General features: G+C 36.3%; 1 protein-coding gene across 2 annotated transcripts in view; it reads right to left on the bottom strand.

Moving 5' to 3' along the window:
• Positions 1-26461, bottom strand: part of PITRM1 (pitrilysin metallopeptidase 1) — a 64205-nt gene that overhangs the window by 21117 nt on the left and 16627 nt on the right. The window contains exons 15-26 of one of the 2 annotated variants that reach the window (XR_006506377.1): positions 24432-24564; positions 19472-19592; positions 19271-19347; positions 17997-18162; positions 16819-16919; positions 14285-14405; positions 13851-13919; positions 12428-12540; positions 8723-8848; positions 7657-7802; positions 7019-7121; positions 6491-6572 (exon numbers count right to left, since the gene is read on the bottom strand). Coding sequence is in view for 1 of the 2 variants with exons in the window: in XM_044678364.1 (XP_044534299.1) it covers positions 6479-6572; positions 7019-7121; positions 7657-7802; positions 8723-8848; positions 12428-12540; positions 13851-13919; positions 14285-14405; positions 16819-16919; positions 17997-18162; positions 19271-19347; positions 19472-19592; positions 24432-24564 (1370 nt within the window). In the remaining variant the exon portion in view is untranslated. Of the gene's footprint in view, positions 1-6077; positions 6573-7018; positions 7122-7656; positions 7803-8722; positions 8849-12427; positions 12541-13850; positions 13920-14284; positions 14406-16818; positions 16920-17996; positions 18163-19270; positions 19348-19471; positions 19593-24431; positions 24565-26461 lie in introns of those variants that run through there. The other variant, XM_044678364.1, reaches the window with a different exon arrangement.

Below are 26461 nucleotides of genomic sequence, written 5' to 3'. Positions count from 1 at the left end.
CTAGATAAAAAGAACCAAAAAATAAATAAGAAAGAAGTAAGGGAAGTAAATGAAATGCTAGAAAAATTAGTCAATAGATATCTGGAGAAACCTGACCAGGGATAAAAAGGAATTTACCTTCTTCTCAGCAGTGCATGGTACATATACAAAGATAGGCCATGTACTAGGACATCAAAATATTGCAAACAAATGCAAAAAAACAAATAATAAATTCAACCTTTTCAAAACATGTGATAAAAATTATAATTAACAAGGGTATATGGAAAGGCAAATTGAAAATTAATTGGAAACTAAATATTCTAATTCTTTAAAACTGGTGGGTCAAAGAAGAAATCATAGAAACAATTACAGACGTCATTAAAGAGAATGACAATGAGGAGGCATCAAAACCTATGGGATTCAGCCAAAGTAGTACTCAATGGAAAAATGTATATAGCTGAGGGTCTATACCAACAAAATAGAGAGGGAGGAGATCAAAGAATTGGGCTTGCAAATTAAAATATTAGAAAAAGAACAAATTAAAAATCTCCAGATAAAAACTAAATTGAAAATCCTAAAAATTAAAGGAGAAATTAATAAAATGAAAGTAAAAGAACTATTGAACTAATAAATAAGACTAGGAGCTGGTACTTTGAAAAACAAATAAAATAGATAAAGTACTGGTTAATCTAATAAAAAAGAAGATAATCAAATTAACAGTATCAAAGATGAAAAGGGTGATCTCACCTCTAATGAAGAGGAAATTATATCAAATTAAAAAGTTTGTACAAACAAAACCAAAGCACCCAAAATTAGAAGGAAAGCAACAAACTGGGATAACTTTCTTATAACAAAACTCTGACCAAGGTTTAATTTCCCAAATACATAGGGAACTAATTCAAATCTACCAAAAAATCAAGGCTTTCCCCAATCAACAAATTGTCAAGGGACATGATAGGCAGTTTTCACACAATGAAATAAAAACTATCAATAAGCGCAAGAAAAAGTGTTCTAAATCCCTCCTGATTAAAGAAATGCAAATTAAAACAACTCTGAGGTACCACCTCACACCTAGCAGATTGGCCAATATAGCAGCAAAGGAAAGTGATAAATTTTAGAGGGGATGTGGCAAAACTGGGACACTAATACCCTGCTGATGGAGCTGTGGATTGATCCAACCATTCTAGAGAGCAATTTGGAATTATGCCCAAAGGACTTTAAAAAGACTGTCTGCCCTTTGACCCAGCATTACCACTGCTGGGATTGTACCCCAAAGAGGTAATAAGGAAAAAGACGTGTACAAAAATATAGTTGTGACCTTTGTAGTGGTAAAAAAATTGGAAAATGAAGGCGTGTCCATTGATAGGGGAATGGCTGAACAAACTGTGGTATATGCTGGTGATGGAATACTATTGTGCTCAAAGGAATAATAAACTGGAGGAATTCCATGTGAACTGGAAAGACCTCCAGGAATTGATGCAGAGTGAAAGGAACAGAGCCAGAAGGACAATTGTACACAGAGACGGATACACTGTGGCCCAATCGAATGTAAGAGATTTTTCTACCAGCAACAATGCAATGATCCAGGACAATCCAGAGAAATTTATGAGAAAGAACATTATCCACATCCAGAGAAAGAACTGTGAGAACAAATGCAGAAGAAAAAGGTACAATCTATCATGTAGTTTGATAGGGATATGATTAGGGTTTTGATGTTAAATGATCACTCTACTGCAAACATGAATAATATAGAAATAGGCTTTTAACAATGATACATGTATAACCCAGTGGAATTGCTTGTCAGCTCTGAGAGCTGGGAGGGAAGAGGGGAAGGGAGGATCATGAATCATGTAACCATGGAAAAATATTCTAAACTTAAAAAAAAAGTAAATTCATCAGTAACTGTTTCCAACTAAAAAAAAAAAAAGCCAAATTGGCCAAATGTTAAAAGATATTTAAAACTTCAGTGAAGAAAACTCCTTAACAGTCTAAAAAGTCACTGAGGAAAAGAACCCTTTTAAAATAAAGAATTGGCCAAATGGAAAAGGCAGTATAAATACTCACTGAAGAAAATAGTCCTAAAAATTAAACTCAGCAAGTGGAAACTAATGGCTCCACAAGACATCAGAAACAACATAAGTCAAAATAATGAAGAAAACAGAAGAAAATGTGCAGTATCTCATGAGAAAATTAACTGACCTTGAAAATAAATTTAGGAAAGATAATCTACCTGGGCTACCTGAAAGTCATGATAAAAAAAGAGCCCAGACATCATCTTTTAAGAAATTCAAGGAAATTTGCTCTGATACTCTAAAACCAGAGGGTAAAATTGAAATAATCTATTGATCACCTCTTGAAAAAAATGCCATCATGAAAACTCCCAGAAATAGTATAGCCAAATTCCAGAATACCTGAATCAAGAAGAAAATATTGAAAACACCCAAAAAGTAACAATTCAAATATCATGGACCCATAGTTAGGAAGAAACAAGATTTTGCAGCTTCTACTTTAAAGAACTGGAGGGACTGATATATGATATTCCAAAGGGCAAAGGATTTAGGTCTTCAACCAAGAATTACCTACATAGCAAAACTAAGTACAGTCCTTTGGGGAAAAAATACACATTCAATGAATTAGAAGACTTTTAAGCATTCCTGTTGAGTAGGGCTGACTGAAAAATTTGACTCTCAAATACAGACTCAAGAGATGCATAAAAAAGGTTAACAGGAAAGAGAATTCATAATCAATTCAATAAGGTTAAACAGTTTACATCTTTACATGGGAAGATGATACTTATAACTTCCAAGAACTTTCTCATTAGTAGGGCAGTTGGAGTAAAAATGGAGAGCAATGGTGTGAGTTGAATATGAGATGATACTAAAAAAAAATGAAGTTAAGAGGTGAGAAAGAAGAATGTGTTGGGAAAAGGGCAAAGGGAGAATAGAATGTGGAAAATTATCTTACATAAAAGAGGCACAAAATAGCTTTTACACCAGAGGGGGAGATAGGGAAAGGAGAGCTCCTTACTCTCATATGAATTGACTCAAAGAAGGAAGAACATACACATTCAATTGGGTATAGAAATCTATCTTACTTTATAGGAAAATAGGAGGATGATATAGGATAAGAGAAAGGAGAAGGGGAAGCTAACAGAAGAGAGGGCAAATTGGGGGAGGTGGTGGTCAGAAGCAAAATATTTGAGGATAGAAAGGATCAAAGGTAAAATAAGATTAATGGTGGGAGAGGAGAATGGGATGGAGGATAATGTATAGTAATCATATTGGTGGAAAAATTTTTTTTACAAGTCTCTAATAAAAGCCTCTTTTTCAAGTACATAGAGAAAAAAGTCAAATGTATAATAATACAAGTCATTCCTCAGTTGACAAATGGTCAAAGGATATGAACAGGCAGTTCTCAAAGTAATAAAAGCTATATATAGCCATGTGAAAAAATGCTTTAAATCACTTTTAGAAATGCAAATGAAAACTGAGATAGCACCCCACACCTATCAGATTGGCTATTATGATAAAAAGAAAGGAAAATAACAAAACTTTGAAAATATGTGGAAAACTGAGACACTAATTCACTGTTGGGAGAGTTGTAAACTGATTCACCCATTCTGGAGAGCAATTTGCATCTAGGCTAAACGGGCAACAAAGCAGTACTATCCCCTTAGACCCATCAATACCATTACAAGATCTGCATCTCAGAGGTTGAAAAATAAATTGAAGCAGGTCTTTGTGTGGTGGCAAAAAAATTGAAAAGTAAGGAGATGTCCATCATTTGAGGAATGTTGAATAAGTTGTAGGAAATGACTGCAATGGAATACTATTGTGCTATAAGAAATGATGAGCAAGAGATTTTCAAAAAAACTGGAAAGACTTCCATTAACTGTTGCAGTGAATTAAGCAAAACCAGAAAAACATTGTCCACAATATCAGCAATACTGTATATATCAGTGATGGTCAGATGCAGCCCCCTGAAATGTTCTGTCCGGGCCCTGTGACATTATTCCTAATCTGAGGAATACAATGAGTAGGATACAATACAATGAAACTTCAAAAGAATTGCCTTAGAAACAGACTGACAGATGAGCATTTCCTTTCCTTTGGCTCCCTCTTTAAAAAGTTTGCCCATCACTGGTATATACAATAAACAACTCTGAATAACTTGACTATTCTCAAGAATATAATGATCCAAGATAATCCCGAATGATTCATGATGAAAAGTATATCTACTTTCAGACAAAGAGCTGAAGGGCTCTGAAGGCAGACCAAAGCATAGTATATTTCACTGTCTTCATTTTCTTTTTTTTGGTTTCAGTTTACTTCTAGAAAAGGATTTATATGGAAAAAAATGTTTTACAAGATTACACATGTAAAATCTACATATTAAAAAAAAAAGACACCTGGGATGAAGGACAAAAATTAAAAAAAAAAAAGTTAAAAAATCCTCAACTATAAGCTTGGTGGTTATATAAGTGAAAAATCACTTAGCCAAAAATCTATTCTATTTTCATTTTTCATAAGACAGTTTTTTAAAAAGTCAATATTGGGGGGCAACTAGGTTACTTAGATTGAGAACTAGGCCTACAGACAGGAGGTTCAGAATTCAAATCTGCCCAGAGATACTTCCTAGCTGTGTGACAATGGGCAAAAGTTGTTTAATTCCCATTGCCTAGCCCTTACCGCTCTTCTGCCTTGGAAACAATATTGTACTGATTCTAAGATAGAAGGTAAGGGTTATTTTTTTTTAAGTCAATATTGAATGTATAAGTATAGTGAGTTCAAATAACTGAACAAAACTTGGATGGTTCGCAGAGAGGAAGTGCTCAAGACCTGACTTAAATAAGAACATTGTATAGTAGAAAAAAGAAAATCAGCATAGGGCACAACAGCCTTGAAAGAGAAAAGGCAACCTTTTTCTTTCCAACAAAGTTTTGTCAACTAGAAAGAGTCCTTTTTCCCTCCCCTCCAAAGTTAAAACAAAACAAAACAAACAAAACAAAAACTGAAATCATCATGAAAATAAAACTTTAAATAGATAAAATTAACTTGAGCCCTATGTTATGGTCAGTTAAGGGATAGAAGGAAAAGGAAAAGGAGGCAATATGGAATAGTAGGAAATAGACTAGGAATTAGAAGATCTTGGTTGTACTCATAATTTTAAAAATTTCATGACTTGGAGCGAGTCACTTAAAGACCCAGTTTTTTCACCTATGAGAGATGAAGTGTATGCTTTTTAATGACAGCTCTAAATTGCTATTATCTTGGCCACACCAGGCAAAGAATATGAGATAAGGAGAACAGGTTGAAAGATCAGGTGAAAAGTTAAATGACATTAGAAACATATATTTTGACAACTTTGACAATAGTAGGCACAGCTGCCCATCAGGGTAGAAACTGATACAAATTAAAAGTAATTTGTTGACACAGTCATTGATAGGCAGTTTGCCTTCATGGTATTACTGCCTAAGGCTAGCTCTGTCATCCTTAGAGGAAAGTAGAAAAAAAGAGAAGAATCCTTAAACTTCTTTAACGCTGCTGCTATTTTCTCTACACTAACAACACAGTGGGGTAGTGGGGGGGGGAGGGGATGGCATTTGAAAAAAAGAGTAAAAGAAGGTATCAGAAAGTCCTGTTCATTCCAGTGAGAGATGGGCTTTGTTTGAAAATATATTAATAATTACAATAGAATTTATTTCCTTTGTAACACTATGTAACCTATTTTGATTTTGAAAATTTAAATACTGTTCTGACCAGTGGTCCATGACACAAGAAGCAGTAAACGGGTATCTTCTATCCTTAAGAATGTATCAACAACAGTATAAAGCACTACAAATAAGCAATGCAACTAGGAAAAGATTAAGATCCCCAAAGATGATAATCAAATAGTGACTCTTCTAAGTCAGATTCAACTGTCAACCTCTCCTAGAAGTTTTCCCAGTTTAACTCATCTCTGGATAGGAAACAAAACAGAGGGAGAGAAGAAAACAAAGACATCACTGGTTAATTAGTCCTGGACAAAAAGAGTGAGTTGCAGAGAGTTACCTTATACTAAATCAAAACATTGCTGAAAATAGATAACTGATGCACATCTAGGTCAGAATCTTGTTTTATTTCTAAAAGTGACAGCTGTTTAAGGGTATGAGATTGACATGCCAATAGAGGGTCTACAGAGTGCAATAAAAACACTATGCCTCTGAAGTTTAACAAAATACATAGTTAATACATTTTTAAAGCTTAGTCACAATTCCTTCAATTATGCATTTTATATTATGTGATTCTACTTGTCCTTCACGATCGGCAGTTTTGTCCTCAAATAAATCCCTCTGACATAATGAAGTTCTGAACATGAGATAGTGTACATGATAAAGTTTTGTGCAAAAGTTATTAAAGTTTCTGACCCATTTAAAGTGGTTTTAGGTCATGAGTCTAATAATTTAAGAGTCTACTTAATATTTCATCAATTAAGCTCTTATTTTAAGACTCTTTTGTAACTATCTTATTACCCATGATGGGTCTTTATCAATATTCACATTATCTGGTCCAAGTATTGCTAATCCTCGTGTGCTCTGTCCAATTCCAAGGTACCTAAAATAAAAAAAAAAGAGATGGTAATATGCTTTACCCTCATTTCTCTTAGTACTCAGCCATATAAGCATTTAGAAGCAATTTTAACCATCATTATTTATTTATTTATTTATAAGATCCCATCTTCTGCCTTAGAATAGATAATCCTCTAAGGCACAATAGCAGTAAGTACTAAGCAAAAGGGGTTAATTACTTGTCCAGAGTCACATAAGCCAAGAAGTTATCTGAGAGTACATTTGAACCCAGGCTCTCCCAACTTCTAGCTTGGTGCTCTGTCCACTGTGCTACTTAGTAGCATAACCATTATTTTAACAATGATATCATTTATATAATGAATATTTAATCCCATTTTAAATTCTTATTTTCACTGAATGGGTACAATACTATTTTGAGAAAGGTTTTCTCTGAAAGACAATCACATGGAGAATATTTAAAAACATACTCACTTATTGCTAACATTAACAAGTTGTTCATGACTAACAGCAAAGAGTTGTTCTCTGTGTGCCTGCTTCATCTCATCTGAAAGCCCATATAAAAACTGGTCCATTCCTGAAAATAAAGCCAAACTTCAAAAAATAGCATTTAGCTGAAGCAATGGCATCTCTCACACTTCACAAAAATGACAATTCAACATCCTTAAGCAGGACTATTTCCCCATAAGTAGAGCTCAATGCAAAAAATCCTTATAAGTTTAAGATCTGGCTTTAGCAACCAATAAGCACTTAATAAGTGCATCAGGTCATGTCAGGTGATGAGAACACAAGTGAAAAGACTAAAACTATATTTTCTAAAATCTAATGGTATATATATTGTTATAACTGAAAATCATGCTTTATAGGGAAGGAAAAGCAAATAATTTAATGAAAAAGTTAACTTTTTTTAGTTAAAGTACCAAATAAAAGCATATTTTACTATTCAGAAAAAGTATATGAAAAGAATAAATATTCCTTGTTTAGAATTTTACCTAGTTAGCAAAGTCTATGACTCTTGTTAAAGCTTTGTTTTACCAAATGTGTACATGCACATGTGAACACACGCATGCGTGTGCACACACACACACACACACACATGACTTTCCTCCTACCTTTGTCTGAAGGTGCAACTGGAGCATCTGCAACTGAAAAAACTGAAAGCTTTGCTTCATCAATATCTTCTAATGTGAAGCTTCCAGATTTGGCCCAATTGACTGCTTTTTCAAAACACTGGAGAGTTTCTATTGAATTTGGATCCCTAAGTAATTTAATTGAAAAAAATATCAGTTTTACACATGAAATTCAGATAAGAAATGCTTACAATTTGGTCATTCTTTCTTCAGGAACCATGAGGTTTGTCCACACACTCATACTGCCAGACTGCAAACCCCTCCACCCCCCACCCCCTTAAGATGTCATTTTCAAAAGAAATTTCTATAAGGCCAAAGGAAAACATATGCCATCTGGCTAAACTTTCAATGATGAGAGCTTGCTCTGAACTTGGGGTCCCTGACCATTTGACACTATGAAAGACTACAAGAGCTCATGCTCTACTTGTTCCTCTAGAGACTCAGGGGTTCTTCCATCCAATGATAAGAGATCACAATAGGATTTAAGGGGATGGATTATCATTGATAAACAAACTATGTCTTCTTTAAAAAGCCCTATATTGGGGGCAGCTGGGTAGCTCAGTGGATTGAGAGTCAGGCCTAGAGACGGGGGGTCCCAAGTTCAAATCTGGCCTCAGACACTTCCCGGCCGTGTGACCCTGGGCAAGTCACTTGACCCCCATTGCCCACCCTTACCACCCTTCTGCCTTGGAGCCAATACACAGTGTTGACTCCAAGACAGAAGGTAAGGGTTAAAAAAAAAAAGCCCTATATTATGAGACATGGTATTAGATAAGTAGTCATTTAAAAAAAATTTAAAAAAAAATGCAAGAGATCTCTTCATTTCATCAATGTGAGAATTTCCCTTCAACACAGATCACAAAGATTTAGACTTAATATTTCAATCCTTTAGAATGGACTAAGGCCACAGAGTTGAAATGATTTGCTTCGGACCACCTAGCTAGTGAGAAAAGGATGTGAAGCATATCATACTATAAGCCCAACACTCCATCCCACTGCCACATCTCTATAAATGACCATTATCTGATGTATATGTTGGACAATTTACCTATAGGAGTAAAAGGTGAATATCCCATTACTGCTGAGTTTAGCACCTCCACCATATGCACCACCTTTCTCTCTAATTTCTGTATGCAAGAACTTAGCAGTCATCAATCGTGCAAGGATCCTAAGACTGAAAAAAAAAAAAGGAAAATATGTAAAACACATTTAACATTTTTCAACATAAATTCCCACCTTGGCTAAAACTAAGCATTGGCCAATTTCCTGGGACACAGAGATGATAAGAGTCTTGCCCAGGCTCATGCATCAGAGACTGAATAAAAAGCCAGGTCTCCCTGATTCCCAGGGCAATTCTCTATTCACAAGTATCACCTCTCACCACATCAACATTTATCAGTTTTTATTTTTGTTAAGATATATGTGACACTGAAATTTTGCTGTGTCATAGATCTTATGCATGAGTGGAAGCACATTAATGCAATCATTAAGTTCCCAAGCATTTGTTATGTGCTTACTATGTGCCAGGTACTAAAAACTAAAGATCTTTCAGGATACTAAACTAGTTTTGCTCAGGTCACCAGCCTAGAATCACAGTTTATCACATACCAAGAAGGCTCAGTTTACTATTCAATTTAACAAACATCTCTTAATAACTTACTATGTATAAAGGCCCAAAGTCACAGGTACTAGGGATTCTGAGGTATGAAAGACACAGTTCTTGCCCAACAGAAACTTACATTGCATCGGGAAGATCCAAGATGTGTAATGGAGGAACAAATGCAAATGATATGAATGAGACTAAATACTTGGGGGAGATGGATGTCAGATGACTTCTAAGAGGAGCCTTGAAGGAACATAGGCTTTTTGAGGAAGACAAAGGTGCAAGAAAGATGGGACATGACAGATAGGATGGAAGTTTGTGAAACAGCAAGCCAGCTGGAGTGGACAGAAGAATGTGTGAAGAAAAGGAATATGGATTAGACCTGTGGTTTCACTGGTACAGAAAATCATGCAGGTGCTCTTAATATTGGGAGGAGGTGGGTAGAAGAGGGGGAGAGGAAAGGGCTCCATTTCAAAGAACATGAATTTGGAAGAGAAAAAAATGTCTTCATCTTCACCCACTCCTGTATTCCTCTGTATTTTATTTTATACACTAAAAACACTGTTTTGAGAAGGGGTCCACAAATGCCTTTTGCATAGGCTGCTAAGGAGTTCATTCTACAAAGGGGGAGTTTTACTTTATTTTAAGGGCACTAGGAAGCCCAAGAAGGTTTTGGAGTTATAAGCATGACATGGACAGACCTACGTTTTGGGAACTATATAACAGGCTGGAAAATGGAAAGAAGGAGAAGATGACAGAATTGGAAGCAGCCAATTTACTTGAAATACACCAATCACATCCCCAGTTTTTGCTTCTCTGGGCTAAATATCCTCATTCCTTTACCTGCTCCTCACATGGAACAAACTTTACCATCTTGGTTCTTTTCCTCTGGATACACTCCAGCTTATCATTATCTTTTCTGAAATATGACATTATGTCATATGTCATATATCATATGACATATGACAACTAAATAGTGCTCTAAGAAAGAATATAATAGAATAATTACCTCCTTATCTCTGGATGTTGTATCTCTCCTAGTGGAGCAGGAAATGAGCTTACTTTTCTTGGCCGACAAGATAAATTACACTAATAAGTCATACTGAGCAGGAAATAAAGTATAAAATATCCTATTTAGAGTATTTGTCTAGCCTCAACTTCCTCATTTGTACTTGAGACTTAAAAATACCTAATTGTAAAATTTTATAACTATCTTTATTAAATGACTATTTTTTAACCAATTGTATTATCATTTAGTCATTCAAGTGCCTGGATAAATTACATCTTAGAGTACTGGAGGAACCAAAGATATGACTAAGGAACAGTGATCCCTTTTGAGAAATATCCTAGGATTAGACAAAGTCAAATGTCCTGATTTTCAAAAAGCAAAGTATCTGTAACCTACAGGCTAACAAATCAATTCCTGGCCAAAATTCTCGGTCATGTGACTATAGGTATGGTTATGGAGTATATAGAAAAGTAAGCCGTGGTCACAAGCACTAGAGTGGCTTCAAAAACAAACTAAGCCAGAGTAATCCTCATTCCTTTTCTGACAGGGCATTTTGTCTTATTAGATCAGGGGCATCCTTAGATATCTAGATTCCTGTAAAGCACCAGATAAAGCATCTTAACTTCTCTTGCACAAAAATGGCAGAAAAGGGTCATTAAGGTGTTGGAGGCAGAGTCTATTCATCAATGGGCCCAGAAACCTTGGAAGGTCTCCATTAGCTCTTTAACATTCTTATCCATGATCTGAATAAAAGTACAGATCAGCCCCTTCAAATTTTTGCTAAGCACAAAGCTGAGGGATAATCGAAACACTAAATGACAAGATTCATTAAGTTCCTGACAGCCTAGAACACTGGATCAAATCAAAAAAAGCTGTATGCTCAGGTTTAAATTTTTTTTTTAACTTTACAAGTATTTTTTTTTTTCTGTTTAGTAGTTCCGGGGTCATGTAACTAGGAAGTGTCTGAGGCCAGATTTAAACTCAGGAAGATGAATCTTCCAAATTCCCAGCCTGGTGCTTTATCCAGGGTACCACCTAGCTGTTCCTGTTCACAAGCATAAGATTTAACTTATTTTCTGGTTAAACAGCTGGCATGTCTTGGTACTTTAGGACATGTTGCCCATAAACAAAGTAATCCCTAAACTCAAAATCTTCTCTGAGGGGAAAACAGAATGGGCAGAGAAAGCTTAACTGTAAAGCACACACAGCCACTTTCAAAGGAGGGCACCAGAGAGCCGGGAGGTGAGTGCGAGAGGCCTGCACCTGAGAGGCCTGCCTGCCCTGAGGGAGAGAGGGAGGGCCCTGGGTCAAGCAGCAGCAGGCAAGTCCCTGGGCCTGAATGCAGAGTCTGTGCAGAGGCCTTAAAAAGGGGCGATGTTGTACTGGGATGGGCTTCAAATGCCAAATAAGCCTGGAGCTTCCTAAAAAGGGAAAGGCTGGAGAGCAGATCCCAGAAGGGAAGCAGGGGAGAGCCGAGATGCTAATCAGGAGGCGACAGCAATAATCCAGGAACTTAGCATCGATGTTGTGCCTTAAAGGCTGCTGAGCATTGTGCAGATTCTCTGACTGGATCTTCACAACAACACTGGGGGCTAGGTACTAGAATCATCTCCATTTTATAGATGAGGAAACTGAGGCTAAGAGGTTAAGTGATGTGCCCAGGGTCACAAAACTGCTAAGTGTCTGAGGTGGGATGTAGGATAGAAGCAGTGGCAAGAGAAGAGCTTGGAGAAAAAGAAGGACGTAGCAGTTCACTCTATGAGTGGAGAAGAAGGATGAGCTAAAGATAACATTGAGAGTTTGAAGCTGGATGACAAAACAGTGGTGCCATCAAAACAGAAGATTTTGAGGAGAAACTATTTTCAATAGTTAACGTTTATTAATAAGAATGTGAATATTTCCTTATCTGCCAGAAATTTTCTATAAACACTCACTTTCTGAATGGATGTATACTAAGAGAATGTCTAGTCTTTAAAGTGAAAGATGGAATGAATTATAACTCATGAATACTCTAATCTCAGAACCCCCCAAAATGACTTTCTGTTAAGAAAAGGATGCCATCCTAGCTCTATCAGTTCCTTGAGCATTAGTTAGCAAGTCTCACTCACTACATGCATTCAGAAGTTCATTATGCTACATACCTGGCATGATCTGGATCTGTGTAAGGAACAGTCCTAACACATTCACCTACATAATTCACAGGGAAAGGAAGTAGGAAATGAGTCTTCATCTGACATGGTTTGAAAGTAGGGTCCTAAAGTGAAAAAAATATCTTCTTTAGTTCATGAAGTTTATTATAGTACTGACACTAACTAAATGGATTTTTAAGAACACATCATAATTCATGATTTTCCAGTGAAATCAATTATTTTTCACTTCATACAAAATACATTAATTTCAGGCAACCCTTCCACTTAACATATCAAGAGAGATTCAAATTCAGTTGCTTTTAAAATATTCAATTTAAAACTTTTAATTTAAAATATGCTCACTAACCCCACCATTTATGCAAATATTTGTGTTTGATCTCATTTTGTTCTTTTTGATAGAGAATACAAAATTTCTAGACTGGGCAAAATAAACCAAATAGATTTCTAGGTTTGTGAGTAAAATAAAAATAGGAAAAAAGTAAGAGACAAAAAGACAGTAAGAAAAGTATCATTTCTGAGAGCTAAGGACTTCATACAAGGGCTTCAAAAATATGGGCTAAAAAAATTTTAGGGAGAAGAAATATCAATCAGTACAATTCTAATCAAAGTCCAGGAAGATTCACACATAAAAAATTTACTTATGTGTTATGTAAGAATAAGAGCAGAGTAGAAATCCTAATATTATGTATGTAGTGTAGTCTTTTCACTGAGTAGCAAAAGCTTTCCAAACCAATGTAGGAAAGTCCTGTCCTTAGAAAATTATGGGACACCATGTGCAACGAAAAGAGGGAAATCAGTATTTTAGACAAAGAGGAGTCAAACATGTGGCCAACACAACTCCTCCAAAATAGCTGAATCTAATTAAATTGTAACTGGGAATTTAGCAAAATAAATATACAATCAAACATAGACAATGGTACTTTGCAATTTTCTAAGTCGATATATCACCCACAAAAATCCTTAGGTATGGTTTACTGATTCCTATTAGTGTTGGGTTTGGAGTGAAAAAAAAATCTGAGTTCAAATGTAGCTTCAGATACTTAGCAGCTGTGTGACCCTGGGCAAATCACTTTGCCTCTATTTGCTTCAGTTTCCTCCACTTTAAAATGGGAATAATATAATAGCATCTACCTTACTAGGTTGTTGTGGGAATCTAATAAGTACTACAAATGAATTAACACTTTGAAGTACTTGGCAAGGAGACTGACACATAGTAGGTGCTATATAAATGCTTATTTTCTTCCCTTCCCCACTTTTCTGTTTCTATTTAAGTCTTATACAATTTTTCTAGACAAACCTATTCTAAACTATCTGAAGATATGATGGAAAACAATTTAAAAAATTATGGTCACAAAGTTCTATAATTAAATTTACCACATTTGCATAATGTAGGTAAATTGAGTTATTTACTTACAGTAATTAGCTTTCTTATAATTTGGGGACAGTTGATGAAATCACCACCAACTGGTTTGGAATCAGGTTTCTAAAAAAAAAAAAAAGTCCAAGTTAAAAACATGATTAAATAAAAAATAACTTTGCAAGGAATGCACATGAATATAATAAATGATGATAAAGCAGCATAATGTATACTGAAAGCAGATTTTTGTCCATGGTTAAAAAAAAAGCATAACTATGAAATAATGACTCATATTGAATGAACAACAGTCTTTTGCTGAAACCAGATTCTAGAGGATTTCTGGTTAAGAGACATTCTTAGGCTATATAACAAAGGCCCAGCATATCACTGATTCCACTTCCTTCTATATATAAAATAGCAATTCAAACCAATGGGTATTTTATTATGCAGGCTGAGTAAATCCTAAAATCTGATCACAGATTCAGTCTTACCTCAATTACATGGGGACGGACAGATTTTCTTTCCTTTTTACTTCGACCAAGGCTTTTTATGAAATTTTCAATTTCTTTTCCTGCTTGAGACATCTGCTGAGGGGCAGCATTCACTGAACATCTGTTTTAAAATGTAAAATATGCATATATGTTAAAAATCTCTCTCTATAAAAAATGTATGCACAAATGTGTGTAATCAGTTACTACATGGGTTTGATGCTTCATTGTGGTGATGAGAACCTATGCCAGAAAGCACAGATTTTCTTCACTGGGAAGGCTTCAACATCAGTCACATTTAAGACTAGTCCATGGATCCATGTTGAGAGAATTTCATCACTAGTAAGCTGGCCACTAGGTACAAATATTTTGACCTTAGCATGAAATAAAATACAAAATGGACTGCAATCCTTGGCAGCCTCCTTCTGCTTTATCAGTGGTAGTGATAAAAAAGTGAGCAAGAAGGTATTAAGAACAGCAGCCTTTGAAGTTTGCTAATACTAGAAATGTAAGGTCTTTATTCAATTATAAGCTCTTGGATAAATCAATCTTACCGGTTTTAGTCTGCTCACTAAAGCATGGGTTCTTATTCTAGGGACTATGATTTTGTCTTTTTAACATTTTGATAACTTACTTTTCCTTTCTTCAAAACCCCTTACCTCCAGGCTTAGAATCTATACTATGTGTTGGTTCCAAGGCAGAAGAGAGGCAAGGGCTAGGCAATTGGGGTTAAGTGACTTTCCCAGGATTATACAGTTCAGAAGTATCTGAGGCCATATTTGAACTCAGGACTTCCCATCTCTAGGCCTGGCTCTTTATCCAATGAACTACTTAGCTATTCCCTCAATGTCCTTTTTACTAAAGATATTATTGTGAACAATGCATAGTCTACTAACTCTATGCTAAAAATCACTCAATATTGTTCAGCCTAAAAATATACATAGAATGAGGAGTTAAAGAGTATTTATTGTCCATACTGTAATACACAATTGGATGGAAAATCAACAGAGCTGTGCATCAGAACACATTTCTTAGACAAATGCTGAAGAAAGACAATGAACTAGGCCAGTGATGGCAAACCTATGGCACAGGTGCCAAAGACAGCATGCGGAGTGCTCTCTGTGGGCACGCTCCCCCTCCCCAGCCAGGGCCCACCACCCCGCCTCCTCGGCCAGAATTCATTACTAGAAAGGCAGAGACTCTGGCAGAACTTGCCCCGCCTCCCCCCAGCCCAATGCCTAAGGACATTTTTCATGTCATCCGCAGCCAATGGGAGTGCTTCCTCCCTCCCCTGGGTGGAGTAGAGACCAGTGAGGGGGCGGGGCACAGCACATGGTCTTTAAAAGTTTGCCATCACTGAACTAGGCCCAGAAATAAAGAGAATACCCATATCAATAAGATAATAGATATACCAAAATAACCAAATATTTAACTAATATTCTAGTTAGCAATTTATTTTACTTTTGTTTCTTAAATATATATTTTATCAACCTGATAAATTTTTTTTTTTTACTGAAAATTTCATTGCTATTGTAAGGAATAAAATTTAGGTATTTATAGATGTATATTAAAAATATGTGGCCGCCAGGAATCAACAATTTAGGTTGATTCCGTAATTAAATCAGACCCAAGTCAGCATCGGGTTGAGGAGTTTATTTACAATCGGTAGGTAAAAGTAGGAATAAAGAGAAAAGTAGAGGCTAGTCCAGCCTGGACTGAGAGAGAAGAAGGTTATAAAGCTTAATAATGAAGCTGTAAGCCACAAGGCCCAACAGCCAGATAGGCAGAGTTTAGAATTGGCCCAGCTAGGCCAAGGAGGTCAGCCTAACTTAACCACGTGACAATACAGAGTATAAGCTGTCTGTGGTCTCAGGAGATGCTTCTTCTTCCAGTTCCAGACGGCAACTGCCCCCACAGGAAGTTCACTAACTTACTTAAAGAGATCGTGTCTTTCATCACTTCCTGTGGTCCACCTCTAATTCAAATGGACAAATGGCAGTTTCTACATTGATTTGGACTGCCCAAAGGGCAGTCCCTTATTCTTGATTTGTTACTTATTGTTACGTGTGGGTAACTCGTCTCCCCTCCCCACTAAGGGAGGTGAGAGTGACATCATTAGCACGCCTGGGTTGAGTAGATTTTTGACTATTAAATGGGATCGAGCTAATTCTATTTACATACTATAGAGGACTCTGTAAGTGATGCAATGCAGATCTGCCACAATTCTACAACCTGGATTCATAGGCTGTTTCCTGGGGCACTGAGAGGTTAAGGGGTTCCTCCAGTGTCCCCATATGGATCAGAAGTGGAACTTATGCCCACATCTTCCTGATTCAAAATAACATGAGATCTAGATGAACTCAAGTTAATAACTGTAATATGGATATATTTTTAGTATAGATAAAAAAATAGAAAGAAATCAACCTACGTAGAAAGAAATCAAGATTGTCTTTGAGACTATAACACAAAAATCATATTTAGCAAAAATGAGTAAGTCACACAGTTATTTATATTTCTGAGAAAACATTAATTCTTACCTCATATTATCACAATTTAATAAATGTTTCTTGATACGTGGAAGTTTTCTCAGGATTGGCTTAATGTCTGACATTTCTGCAATTCGCTTCATTAGTCTTACCTGACCCAAAGCAATAAGTTAAAATTAGTTAAAAAAATACAAGTGACAGTGAATCAAAGTAAACTTACACTAAGAGATTTCTGTGCATTTGCTCAGTCCACTATGAGGAAAATTTGAAGCTTTTTTGCCAAAATGTGGGCAGCAAGATGGATTCTATAAACATGCACATTAGAACCTTTGATACCTGTAGATAGTAGGGCCCCTTGGAGGGCCCATCATGGATGGCTAAAACCACAGATAGTTCTAAACCCTATATGGATAGTTCTCGCTTTCACTTTTAACATCTGTGCTAACTCTACTGTATAGTATTCCGTTCTCTCCCTCCTCTTGCCTCTCAGCTCAGTTCTCCTTGGCTCCTCTTCCCAACAAAAATATCAAAACAAAAGAACTATCCAAGTGAAAGCAGAAAAACTGACCAATAGAGAGACCACCATCCCAGGTGGACCTTTGCCCCACTCTGCCCATCAGCCTGCTGGCCTACATGTCTGTCTTCCATTTGTGCTTGGGCACTGCCGGCCTCTACATGTCTTTGACCGTATGCTGGCCTCCTGCCATATCCAGTGGCAGGTCCTGTCCTGCCTCCCTCCTTCCTTCCTCTAGAATTGCAGGATGACTGCATGGCAACTACAGAAAGTGAAACTGCAGATAAGGAGAGACTACTAGAACTTTTGTTTCTTAAATTAAATCACCTCAACAAATAAAGCACCTACAATAAGTGAAGCTGCACTGTGCTAGGACCTAGGAATACAACAAAAAATCAAGCAGTCCTAGCACTCAGCAAGCTTTTAGTAGGCTAAGGCTATATATTCTGTGCATGACTGTGTGCTACAAGATGAGAGGAAGACACTAACAAACATGTAGGTCAGACCATTCTTTCCTGAAAGAAATGACACTAGTGCTAAAACCTCAAGAAAGGCAAGTTCTATGGGAAGAGGAGGGGAGAATGAAGTTTTCTCATTCTCAGAGTGAGAAATAGCTTTTGCAAATGCAGAAGTGGGAAATGCATGGAATTTTCCCTATTTAACTACTTGATTAAGGCTAATATATAATATAATATAATATATAATAATTCCTTACCTGATCCATGCCATTAAAGGTTTCTTGTAAGTCTCCGGCAGGAGTAAGTGTTCTACTAGCTCTAATAGATGCATATAAATGACCAGAATCAGGAATTCCATTTGAAAGTTCCTGAGCAGTCATTTTAACTAACACCTTAAAGTGCTCCTCGTCTTCAAAGTGAGGGCTATAAAAATAAAAGCACAACAGTTTACTGTCAGTACAAAAGACAATCCTCTGGGTAATCATGGAATTGAAAAACAATCCGACAAGCCCCAATTACCTAAGCCCCTCCCAGGAGAAGCTCATCACCTCTAAAGTCACCTCAGCTCCTAACTCAAGGTTTGGATAACACCAGCTCCTGTGGCCTCCTTTCCCCTCAGGAAGGATGGAGGGCTGAGTACCAAAGTCCTCCCACAGCCTTCCTTTACGGAAAGCAGAGACTGGATTCTCCTAACAATCAACTTTGCATCTGCTGCTCTACCTGGTTTCAACTCCAGAGAACAAGATGCCCCCTTTCAGCCCTCCCATCCCTCCATCCTCCTTTTATGTGTCGTCTCCTTCTTTGATGACTGTAATCTTCTTTTTATTACTTGTATCTCCAACATTTGGCATAGTGCCCCAATATACCAGGCACTTAAATGTTTATTGGATTGAAATATATCTATATCCAACTTGGGTATGCAACAATGAGAAGCAATACAAACCCCATCTTTAAGACACTTACAATTCTGTAAGCAATATTAGACATGTACACCAATAAGAAACTACCAGTAAATCTTAATATTCTATCAAATTAAATTATGATCAAATATATTAAATAAAGTCAAATAAAGTAGCTTGAGAGAAAAGAGAATGAGAGAAGATTTTGTGTAAGAGGTAGACCTTGAGAGAAAAGATAAGGAGAATCCTATCTACATATAGAAAGAAATATGTGCAATCACAAAGGATGAGAAAGGGCAAAACAAGACTAAGAATAGCAAATGGTCCCATTTGGTTGGTATGCTATGCACAAAGAAGAATGAGGAAAACAGCTAGAAATGCTACTCGGAGCCAGACTGTTTGGAATGTTAAAAGTCAAGCTAGTGGATTTAAACTTATTGAAAATCTACTTGGCATTAATTTAAAAACTGTATAAAAATTTGTCATAATCTGGTCAAAAGCCCAGAATCACAAGTTGTTTTTTTAAAAGTAACCTATTGATTAAGCACTATCACTAAATCTTCTTTATTTCCAGGATATAGACTTCTAGAATATCTAAAAGGTAATATGTACAAGGAATCAATTCATGTTACTTGTTAAATATTTCACTCCATAAATGCATCATGTCTGATAGATTTCGATCCAAGCATAAAGATGAAAAAAGCACACCCTGAAAAAAGAAAAATAAAATCCAATGTTAGTCAATCTACCGAAAGCTAAATAATATTTAAAAACCCTTTTAATTGACTTTTGAACTGGAGTTGTGATCATGGAAAAAACAAAACATTATTTACCTGTTCATACATATCCAAATGTGAATCATCTGGAATTACATGTGGAGAGACTGACATTCCTCCTGTTTTTAGTTCTATTTGCTGAGCTTGTTCTCTGTAGTCATAAGTGCCACAACCCATCCTGTTAATTCAGAAATACTCATTTAAACTTCATCATTACTCAAAAAAATGTACATGTAGATATAAAATTTCTACTAGGTACTCTAAATCAATTTGCTATAACCAGAGCACTGAATAAGATAATGCTTTTTTTTTTTTTAAACCCTTACTTTCTGTCTTTAGCAAACTCTAAGACAGAAGGGAAAGGGCTAGGCAAACAGGATTAAATGACTTGCCCAGGGTCACATAGCTAAGAAGTGCCTGAGACTAGTTTTGAACCAAGTCCTTCCAACTCCAGGCCTGGAGCTCTGTTCCAGAAGCTATTCCATAAAATTCATCATAAAGTATCCATGACTTTTTTTTTTTAAACACTCTTCTAGATTGCTGTCTTAATCCCACAGGAAAGCAAATTATAGTCAACAGATTATATGTGTATATATCCATAATATTCTTTTGAACTATACCAGTACTGTAAATAAATCATAAACTTTTAAAAATATCAGTCTATCCCTAAATATAATTAATTTCTTCAGCCTTATTCTTTTTTGCCACATTCTTTACCCCCACTTAAATGGTTCAATGTTTTGGGAGCCAAGAAGAAAAGAATTAAGCAATAAGTGACTATGGAAAAAGGAAGAGTAACTTCCTTGGTAATTTACAATGTTAGGGCATTTGAATTCCAAACAATTTTTAAATTGGGATTATCCCAACCCAATCTACAAATATGATAGATAACCTAAACAAAAGCAAAACCAAAAGAATAATTCTAAAGTAGCTATTATGTTTTTAAAAAGTACAAATTGTTAAGAAATCAATAAAAACATAACAAAGATTTAATGAAAAAAATTACTCTAAGCAAGGGCAGAATAGTAAAAACAACACACATGAACCCAGAGACATTCAACTTGGAACTTTTTAAAGGAATGATGAATCGGGAGAACAAAAGGAAGAAAAATTTTGACATTGGGCTCCCCAAAAGTATTTTAGAAAAAATATGACTAAATAATAAATAGTGAAATGAAATTTTTGGAAAATAGTGAAAAAAAGAGTTACAGGACAAATTGACAGAAGTGAAATGCTAACTAACAGTAAAGAATGACAAATTCTACTCACTCAAAAAATATTTCCTATTTTCAAAATAACGCCACCATTAAAATTACTTAAAAAGCACAAAAAAAACAATGCATTATATATCAAAACACTATCATATAGAATTAAACAATATTTTTTCTTACAAACAAAAAAATGATAGGAACTAGAATCTGATAAAATGAATAATCTTTTCAAAGATGAGCAAGTCAAAGCTTTTAGAATTTGACAAATTTATGATGGTAAAAATTTAAAAAGTTTTTTAAATGAAAATAAACACAATAACACAAGCTGCATCAAGGCAACAAATACCGAAATGAATGATAACTGTAATAAACTAGTCATTTTCTTAAGGCAATCTTGGAGGAGGGATTAAAAACAACAGAAATATTATTTGGGTTAATGAGAGTGAGCTGAATAAATGGGAATGGGGGAAAAAGGGTGAGAATAAGTTCACTGGATTACAAGTATAGGGATCAGATCTGTGACTTTATCAATATAGGAACTATCAGACGAGTAAATTCCTTGTACTGATGCAGGATGGCACCTTCTCTGAAATTTAAAATTGCAGAGAGCTGCCTAAAGGCCCGACAAGTTAAATAAGTCCCATGTCATGCACAATCCAAATGTATCAGAAGTAGGGAATCTAAGTCTTTACTTCAAGGCCAACTCTCGTCACTAGCCACGCTGACCCTCAGTAGATGATACAGTTGTATATTCAGAGGTGGAAAGGTCTCCTAGAAACCATCCAGTCCTACCCCCTCATTTTATGGATAAGGTAATCAAATTAAATGGGAGTTGATGGTGGAGGCAGAGTAATGAAGGTAAAAAAAAAGTCTAAGGGGACACTATCCAAAAGTAACACTTCTGTCTCAAACATGTGAAACATATTTGAAAGATTATACTGGACAATAGTGGACAAACTATATTAAATAATAGAAAAAACCATAAAAATCATGATTCTATCAAAAGCTACAAAAAAGAGCATTCTATATAAAGGAGAAACATTTTAATACATTATTATTTAATACATTATTATTATTGACATCACTGGAAGAAAGAAGCCCCATCTATCAGTGAAGTCACTAGTCTAATCTCTATTCCAATCCCAGGGAACATTCTTTCCCAGCAAGGTAATATTCTATTGGTAGGGTGCAAAAATACCAATAGAATGGATCAAATGGCCGCCTCTGTTGTGCCAGTAGACAAGGAGCTTAGGAGGTGACTCATTTTTACAAGCATAAAACAGAACAGAAATCATGTAACTGATTATGAATGTGGCAGCATCATGGGGGTGAGCGATCATGATCAGTTATGTTCAGGGAAGGGCTTTACACACAAGGGGACCTGCACTATCCCTGTGTCTTAGTTAACGTTATGGACTAATGGGACCCTGCTGCACTCCTGAGGTCAGTGAGAGTGGCCTGAGAGGAGCAGAATCACAGGATTCTGGGAATAAAACTACCTTTAATTGGCAAGGATGAGGCTAGGATAGACGAGCCTGTCCATGCTCCAAGATAACACAGATGTCATAGTTTCTCGGGAGCTGGGGTTATGCAGGATAACAAGCTTCCTTATCATGAAGCAATTTTCAGGTGGTGCTGAGATAACAATTTCTTAAAAGTTAAAGTTACGGGGCAGCTGGGTAGCTCAGTGGATTGAGAGCCAGGCCTAGAGACGGGAGGTCCTAGGTTCAAACCCGGCCTCAGACACTTCCCAGCTGTGTGACCCTGGGCAAGTCACTTGACCCCATTGCCTACCCTTACCACTCTTCCACCTATAAGTCAATACAAAGAAGTCAAGGGTTTAAAAATTAAAAAAAAAAAAAAAAAAAAAAAAAAAAAAAAAAGTTAAAGTGTTTTATGAGGGCATTGAGACTCTGTGTACAGTTCAGAGTTTCTCTTTGCCAGTCTGTGGTTGTGAGAAAGCTTAAATCGTTGCCATCTACCTTGAGAAAGGGAGACTGAACTTTTGAACTCACTGAGCTTCTATATTCAGGGACAGAGAAAAGACTTAAGTTGTTATAAAATACAGAAATTACTGAACACAATTACATAGTGGAATCAATTATAAAGCACAAAAAAATCACATTAATGAACACCCCAAAATTGTTTTGACACTAATGACCAAGGAAATGCCTTCAAAAACGTCACCTCAGTAAAACTAGTTTTATTTCTGATTCAATATTAGGCATGCTGCGGATAAACATCGATGCTGTCCTATCATTAGCAACAATCTTGCTGGAGAGCAAATATAATATAGACAAAGTCACAAAACTTTTCATAGTCTTTGTTTTCATGGACTATATCCTAACAAAGTTGACAGGAAGAAAGATCATTAAGCATTTACAATGGGCGTCACTCTGCTAAGCACACAGATACAAATGCAAAAATAAAGCCAGGCCTCAACTCAGGAAGCTCATACTCTGATGGGAGACACCACACATAAAAGAACTTATCTGCACAAAAATAGCCATAACATTACTATAGAACACTGGAAAAACTAGAAGTCAATCATCTATCCAAGAGTTGAACATATTGTGGTACATGACGATAATGGACTATTATCATGGCATAAAATATGCCAACTGTGCGATCACTGGCAAGTCCTTTAACTAGTCAGCACCCAGGGCAATATTCTAAGAATTTAAGACAAAGGGGGCAGCTGGGTAGCTCAGTGTATTAAGAGCTGAGCCTAGAGAAGGGAGCTCCTGGGTTCAAATCTGGCTTCAGACACTTCCTAGCTGTGTGACCCTGGGCAAGTCACTTAACCCCCATTGCCTAGCCCTTACTGCTCTTCTGCCTTGGAACCAACACACAGTATTGCTTCTAAGACAGAAGGTAAAAGTTTTTTAAAAAAAGAATTTAAGACAGATTAGAATAGCTCTGGTGCAGAGATAGATAGTTTCCATACTGGATGATGACTCAGAATTTGAGCAATACGCACATTGCAAGTAAGCAGTAAGTAACAACAGCAACAAAAACCAGGGGGAAAAAAAAGAAAGGAGAATCATGGAAACAAACAGGACATTTTACTAAAAATAAGCTTACTTTCAAGTATAATTGTTTTTAAAAAATCATTGTTTACCGAATGTTTTAATGGTAACTTTCTGAGAAAAAGACAAGAAAATGGAAGATAATTTCCATCTATTTAAAGTTATCTCTGAAGGCAAAGGAGGAAGGAGCATCTGGCATGGAGAGCTTAGTACTGTCAGAAGCTACAGACCTAGTAAGCTTAGAAGGGAAAGGGAAGAAATAAAGTAGTGGTTGGATGAAGCATCTGCCTATCTATTCTTTAAAAAGCCAACAAAATAATCTTCCTGAGGCACATACTGAACCATAACATTACCCTAGGCAGCTAGGTGAATCGGTAAACAGAGAGCCAGGTCTGAAGATAGAAGGTTCTGGGTTCAAATCCGGCCTCAGATACTTCCTAGCTGTCTGACCCTCGGCAAGTCACTTAACTCTCACTGCCTAGCCTTGACTGCTTTTCTGCTTCGGAACTGATACTTAATATTGATTCCAAGACAGAAGGCAAGAGTTTAAAAATAAAAATGAGGGCAGAGCAGATTATTTAAAACCCAATAAAATCTTCAAATGAGGAAACCGAGGCAGACAGAGGCTAAGTGATTCCCCCCAGGTTGCACATCCAGGAAGTATCTGAGACCACATCTGAGCTTAGGCCTTCCTGACTCCAGGCCTAGAGGTTCCATCTCTGGGCCGTGGTGGGGGGCTGATCTTTCTCCCCATAATGAATCTCGGAATCATCTTACTTGGTGAGCACACTGCAGAAGAGAGGCACATATGGCCGGAGTTCCTCAGGAAGTGTGTTCAGACTAGAAAAGGCTCTGAAATAGACCACGCCGTTGGTTGGCTGAGCACAATACTGGACAGGGATTTCACCAGCTACAAGGGAAAGAAAGTAATTTATAATTAGTATGGAGTTAGCAAGAACAACTACTAGGAAGTAGGATTATTTTTGATATATGAAAATACTACTTACTGTTGCAGATTTAATGTAATTCAGCTCACTTTTGTTTACATAGCTTACTATAATTTATATCAATTGGTCAAATATTTTAATATTTTATTTATAGTAAATTTTGGAATATAATCTTGGACAAACAGTCTTCAGTTAAGCTTTATCTTTTAGAAATTGCTTTTTTTGTTTTGTGACTAGTATTAGATAGGCATTCAAGGCTTAGTCTGGCTTTTAAAGTTTCTACCCTCTCATCCAATCCTTGAACAAGAATTATGAATTCTGGGCTACACATCTTTACTCATACAATAACATGTATCCTGCTCTTCCTGCCTACTATTTTAAAATGAGATGTAGAGTTGGAAGGGATCTTCAAGGCCAAACAAATTTCTCATTTTACAGATAAGGAAAGCAATGCCCGGAGAAATTTGATGAATTGTCCATGGCCATATGACAAAAAACTGAAGATTCAGGATTCAAATCAGGTCTAGATATACTTCTCATTCCATTAGAGAGAAATAAAATAAAACTTTAAAACATACAATTCCTATCACTAAACCACTCATATATCCTCACTCAGAACAGGGAGAGGCAGATGAAGAAAGAAAGTGTGAATTTTTATCTTGAGTACTAAGGAGAAGGCGGCATTGTGCTCAAAGGGCACTAGCCTGGGAGTCAGAAAAGATGGTTCTGGGTTTCTGAGGGAGTGGATTCCTGCGTTCCTTCTTCTTTCTCTCCCTTCCTTTCCTTCTTTTACCTTCTGTCTTAGTATCAGTTCTAAGACAATTGAGATTATGTAACTTGTCCAGGATCATACAACAAGAAGTATCTGAGGCCTGATTTGAATCCAGGTCCTCTTAACTTACATGGAGGACTACCTACCTACTGTGCTATCTAGCTGCCCCAGGATTCCCCTGATTCTCTAAGCTTTAAATCTTTACTCTCCTCCTAACTCATTAAGTCTTCCTAAACCAAATCAGCTCTTTAGGAGCATTCAAAATTGTGAACTCAAGCATTTTTTTTGAGAATTGTAACATTTGCTATCTTATACTGTTATTTATTTTTTACACATATATCTTCATCCTCAATAAGTCCAACCTCCTCAAATACAGTATTTTTTTGTAGATCTATTGGATCTACACAAAATAGTTCAACAAATATTGATGATGTTTTATCTTCATAATGACAATAATCCAAATAATCATTCATTCTCTTTTTTTTGCAAATAAGAATCGATGTAATATGAAATCATTCTTTACTTTAAGTTATCAAGAACTCTAGCACAAAATGGTTAATTTCTCTATAAACAATGTGAGAGTACAGTTATGTTACAATAAAAACAGACAGAACAAATGCAGATTTTCCTCATGAAAGGTCTAAATAGGACCATATACCACTAATGTGACACTAAAACCAGACATACTTGTGTCTGTCTGCCCACCCTCTTCCAGAAACCATGGTGAAATTAAGCTCCTACCACAGTGACCTAAAAATGGCTTATGTGGGTAGGTACAAAGGAAGCAACCTAGAAGACAATCTGATTACTACAGCAGTGAAGGCTCCAGGATCTGGTCCCTTTTCCTTTTTCTTCCTCTGGACACATGGATAATTTATTTACATGGCTTTTCCTTGCCTATATCTTCCTATGATTTCTCCCATAACTATACAACTGGTCAAAAGTATGTTTGTGCTAAATGTTCATGAATTGGACTATTCCCCTGAAAATCTGCACTACAGCCAGTGCCAGGATCTATCCCCTTAACTAACTTCAAAAAGAGAAACATATAAAAAAATCACACCAAATCATCTACAAAGAAAACCAAA

The sequence above is a fragment of the Gracilinanus agilis genome, chromosome 5 (genome assembly GCF_016433145.1).
Source record: "Gracilinanus agilis isolate LMUSP501 chromosome 5, AgileGrace, whole genome shotgun sequence".
In the NCBI taxonomy this organism is placed as follows: domain Eukaryota; kingdom Metazoa; phylum Chordata; class Mammalia; order Didelphimorphia; family Didelphidae; genus Gracilinanus; species Gracilinanus agilis.
This window is presented reverse-complemented; position numbering and strand designations above follow the sequence as displayed.